Genomic DNA, 5,519 nt, shown 5'->3' on the forward strand with positions numbered 1-5,519 from the left:
GCATTGTCGTGATGATAAAGCGGTTTTTTCTTCTTCAAATGCGGTCATTTTTCGGCGATTTCGATTTTCAATCGGTCCAATAATGATGAATAGTATGCTCCGATTATGGTTTCACCTTTTTCAAGATAGTGCACGAATATTATGCCATGTGCATCCCAAAATACGGAGGCCATAACCTTTCCGACCCATTGTTGCGTTTTTGGACGCTTCGGAGCACTTTGGCCCGGTGGAACCCACTGTTTTGCCTGTTGCGTTGACTCAGGAGTGTAGTAGTGCATCCAGGTTTCATCCATGGTTATGAATCGGCGCAAAAACTCGGTCGGCTTACGCGAAAATAATGCCAAATTCTGATGGTAAGTTGTCACACGAATTCGTTTTTGGTCCATTGTGAGCAAACGCGGCACCCATCGCGCGCAGAGCTTCTTCATACCCACAACTGAATGCACGATATTCCCCACACGTTCCAATGATATGCCTACAGCATTAGCTACCTCTCTCAATTTCACTTTGGCATCATTCAACATCATGTCATGGATTTTTTCGTCATTTTCTGGTGTAGTGACCTCTTTTGGGCTCCCAGGTCGTTCAGCATCAACTGTGCTCGTACGGCCACAACAAAACTCGGTAAACCACTTATGAATCTTTCCAATCGACGGTTCAGAGTCCGGGTAATACTTATCCAGCTTGGCCTTGGTCTCGGATATTGTTTTCTTGCGAAGATAGTAGTGTTTGATCAAAATTCGAAACTCAGATTTTTCCATATTAAAAAAAACTCGGAGGTTAGTCGCTTCTCAGTGCTGTCACTTGTAAATGCGTAAACATAAATGGCTGAAGTTTTGACAGGCGTCATTTGAAGGATCAAGCTCGACGAAAATGGTTCACATTAGTGAATATTAATGCCATCTCTTAGAATTTTCAGGTACTTATCAGACTGACTAGTATGTTAAATTAATGCATATTATGCAAAAAATCAAAATTAATTATTTTTATTCGCTAAGTGAAAAGTTTCAAAGCAGTTTTTAACTAATTTTCAATTGTTAAAACAATATGTTTCCCCCCAGTAAATCGTAAAAAGTTACTACTTTTGTAGAACCATGATATAGATGATTATTGTAGAAGATAGTATTATTTGTTTAACATATTTTGCAAATTTTTAAACAAGTTTCATTTTTATAATTTTTTTCCACCAAATTATGAAAAGTTAGTATTTTCTGAAATCAATTAAAGAATTAACAAATGTTAGGAGTGAATTTTTGTGTGTAAGACCGTTTGAAATTGTTTAGACAATTAGTATCACTTGCTCCTTAACGAAATCAATCCAAAAAGAACTATCCATAACGTAACTGAACAAAAATTGTTCTAAAAATTAGACTATAAGTTCTAAAATAGGAAAATACTTAATAATAAGCGTACAGTGTAAAAGATTAATTAATTTTAAAAAATGGGGTTCAACAGTTGAAAATTGCAGAAACAACTGCGAATTTCTAGCATAATGTAAAAAGAATATTATTAAAATTAATAAAAAAATTTTTTAACAATTATTTTTCCTAACTTGCATTAATTATTACCTTACTGAGTAAAAAGTGGACAAAAGGTTAAAAAAACTTCGGACAAAAACTCAACTATCTAGCATTACAATACAATATGATAGTTCTAAGCAATAATAATTTGTGCAAACAATTTCTTTTAGTTTTAATAGATTATTGCCACGCTTTGTTCAAACATCAAATTATCAGTAAAAAGTCATATTTTATGTATTAAAAACAATTCAGACTAAAAGAACCCGCAAATAAGTAATAACACAGCTCACAAAACAAATTCTGCAACCCGAGCTAAACTACCATACCTAAACGTTTTTTATGTCGCTGAATCCGAATCCTGGGTCAGTTTGACCCCATTAGGTTAGTATCAAGATGAATTAAAGGTAAAAATAAAGAAAACCATTGGATCGACAAAATTCTCTACTGTCAGACGTTTTTGGGGGCGCTGAATCCGAATACGAGGTCACTTTCACCCCGTCAGATCAGGATCAAGGTGAAGTGAAGGTCAAAATTACACACAAAAAACATTGAATCGGCGTAAACCTATACTCTTGAACGTTTTTGGTGTGGCTGAATCTGAATCCGGGGTCAGTTTGATCCCGTTAGATCAAGATCAAGGTCAAGTGAAGGTCAAAATTAGAAAAAAAAACATTAAATTGGCGTGAACCACTACCTTTTGACGTCTGCGGGGTCGCTAAGTCCGAATGCGGGGTCATTTTTACAGCAGGTCAGGATGGAGGTGATCCTAAGATAAAAATTGAGAAAACCATGAAATCGATCTTATTGGGTCTAACTAATCCCGGATTCAGATTCAGTGACCCCAAAACCGTCTAAGGGTAGAGGTTTTCTCTGGTCTTATGTGTTTCTGAATTTTTACCTTGAGATGATCTTCATACCGACTTTATTGGGTAAAGATAAACTCGTATTCAGATTTAGCGACCCAAAAACGCCTAAAAGTAGAGGTTTTCTCCGATCCAATGGTTTTATTCATTTTGACCTTCACTTTGCCTTTATCCTGACCTGATAAGGTCAAATTGAACCCGGATTTAGATTCAGTGATCTCAAAAACGTCTGATAGTAGATTTTATTTCGATACAATAGTTTTCTCCGTTTGGATCTTCAAACTGACCCTGGATTTGAATTTAGCGACCTCAAAACGTATGGGTGTGGTGGCTAAGCTCGGGTTGCAGACATTTTTTTCTGGTGCTGTGTTATTAGCGCCAACAACTTTCAAACCCCCATTTTTAACTTATGAAGTTTTTTGAGGCCCCATAAAACAGACTGATGAGTTTGAAATTCAAAAAGTAATTTTCGATTCATACCCTATAGCTAATTATAAAGAAAAATGTTGAGGATCAACTTACTTCAAGAAATATGGACGATTCTGAAGAAAATGTACAAAAACGTCTGTTTTCTTATGGGTCTTTTTTCATGGATTTGGACAAACACTGCATGAAAATTCGCGATGACAGAATTTGGACTATCCTATTGACAGTCTAGGCTGGTTCTTTTCAGAATTTTTCTTTTGATTGAATTTTAATACCCTGTGAAAGTTGCCCACCCATACTAACTTTTAAGCTACTTCAGTAAAATACACACATTTTTAAAAAAGATGAATATGTCGAACCCACATTTTTTCAGCTTCATTAAAAGAAATATTTTATCATTCGGATTTTTCAAAACAAATTTTGTTGTTGTGATGTAGATATTTTCGAATATTGGGATTTTTGATTTTTTTAGATTTTTTGTACGTTTTAAACACAAAACACCTGTTTTTAACGTTTTTTAAAAAATCTTAAAAAAAAAGTTTTGCTTTGGAATTTATAATTTTATTTTAGTTATTTGTGAGTAATAACCGTAAAAATTGAGGAAGTTATTTTATTATATGAAATATGATACTGTAGGAGAGAACTTGAGAATTTAAGTTTTGATTATGATTTTTAAATTTAAATGATTTTCTTTTTATTTGATTTTTGAATCAGGGAGAACTTGAGAAAAGAGTTAAAAAGAGCTTTGAATAAACCCGGAGACTGGGAGAGACACGAGAAAGTGTTAGAAAGAATTGCAAAGCCTGTTGCAAGACCCCCTCCACCAACATCAGTAAATTATTATTTATTTTAATTTTAATGATTTGCTTTGAGGGCATGTTATAGGCTTATACATTACCGACGTATTTTTCTATAAGATAACTTTTCTTTACAAATAAGTTCGCGTTTTGGAACTTTGGGAAAAGCAAGAGAGGCACGAAACTGCTTTTATTTACGTTAAGTCAAAATTTTGTAACAATTTTTCCAAACATTGATTTGGTAAAAATAAGTTGTTTTGAAATTCATTTCCAAAGACTGGTTATTAATAAAAAAGGTATTAATAAAAAAGTACATATAAAAGAAAAAACGTAGAAAATATAAGTATTTGCACCTATCACATGACCTGAATATGTATTCAAATCTTGTTTTATGCACTGGATCCTGGATTTCACTGAATTGAATGTGTGGCTTCCTAGAATTGATTGTCCTCCGCATTTGATGATGAGAGGAGCTGCTTTGTTTCTCAATTTTTATTAAAGGTGGATTTATTGAGGGTGGCTAAGAGGGTAGGATTTACGAGTATTCAGTCAAGCGTGGCAGGCAGCTCGAGGGCCCCACTCTCACCGCGTAAGATGCATAACCGAAATCGTGATGAAATCCAGGTTTCAGTGTACTTAGAACATAATTTTAAGTCTTAACCTAATTTTTAAATGGATTTTTTTTATACAAAAAAAATATTATAAGTTACGAACGATTATAAGGAATCTTTTAAAAATATCATTCCTTCAATTAATTTTTTTAGATCCTTCAGAATTTCGATAAGAAGAGAATATATGATCCGAAAAAAGTAGATCAACTAGCACAACCTGTAGTCAGACGATTTTCGCCAATGAGGGACCCTTTTAAAGTTCATCCAGGTGCATTGAAATACGAGATAACTGATAAGATTAAAAATCTTGCATTTCGAGAACATCCCCGAGAATATATAACGCCACGTATTCCTGGAGAAGTCAAGAAATTTGCTCTGAAGTTCATTGGTAAACATTGAAAAACTATTGCCATCACTAAATTAAATAATTAGATGTTAATTAGCTTGATGAAAAATTCATTTAAAAATCGGAGTGTTCCCAATAACAGACAATGAACGATACACATTTCTTGCTACGCCTTTGGTTCGGCCACCTGGAAAAGAAACTGACTTAAAAGATAATGCATTCGACGTAGCTCCCGCAGCATTAAAAGCCTGGTGCTCACCTAGATTAAAAATTTTGGCTAAACCTAAATCTTATAGAAAATAGAAGTCAATCTTTTATTGCTTTTCGTAATCTGTATTCAGTTTCCTAACAAGATTTTAATAAATTGGCTTGAAATAAGTAGAGTTTTGTGTGTAGATTTTTCCATAGAATAATTGCTTCGCTAACAAAGTACACTTCTTGCGGGTAGAATGCAGCAGGCAGTCGTCCTTGCATCGCTCCCTACCTTGAAAAAATGTTACAGTATGTGGACATTTTCAGAAGTTACTTATTGAAACTCAGATACAATACCTTCTTCAATATTCTAAAAATGATTAATGTAAGAGAAAATTTATAATTTTTATTAAAAGAAAATATACAAATTATTCTCCAAGCTATTGTATAATTCGTGTCACATAATATTTCAGTGTTCTGTTTATGGACGGAATTTCATACAAAGAAAGACTTTCTGTCTAGAAGTTGTCTAGAAAAGTATAATGAAATTTTCTGCAATGGGTCTGATGAAAAAAACGTTTTTGACCAAAACAAGGGCAATTTTTTTGTAAATCTATTTTAGGCAACAAATCTGGTCAATTAACATTTTATTGTATCTTTTTTCTTTCCCATATTCGTAAAATCTTATTTTTCACGATTAAAAACAGAAAAATGCGTATCATGAAAAAATTTTTTAAAGAAAAATTGTAGATCTTTTTGAGAAA

General features: G+C 33.4%; 1 protein-coding gene across 3 annotated transcripts in view; it reads left to right on the forward strand.

Moving 5' to 3' along the window:
* LOC117176815 overlaps nt 1-4,910 on the forward strand; it is a 34,720-nt gene extending 29,810 nt beyond the window's left edge. For all 3 annotated transcript variants that reach the window (XM_033367132.1, XM_033367131.1, XM_033367133.1), the window contains 3 exons: nt 3,524-3,641; nt 4,371-4,605; nt 4,706-4,910. In XM_033367132.1, the coding sequence (XP_033223023.1) occupies nt 3,524-3,641; nt 4,371-4,605; nt 4,706-4,866 (514 nt within the window). In that variant the 3' untranslated portion in view covers nt 4,867-4,910. The remainder of the gene's footprint in view (nt 1-3,523; nt 3,642-4,370; nt 4,606-4,705) is intronic.
* Nucleotides 4,911-5,519: the final 609 nt, after the last annotated feature.

Source organism: Belonocnema kinseyi, chromosome 7 (genome assembly GCF_010883055.1).
Source record: "Belonocnema kinseyi isolate 2016_QV_RU_SX_M_011 chromosome 7, B_treatae_v1, whole genome shotgun sequence".
In the NCBI taxonomy this organism is placed as follows: Eukaryota; Metazoa; Arthropoda; class Insecta; order Hymenoptera; family Cynipidae; genus Belonocnema; species Belonocnema kinseyi.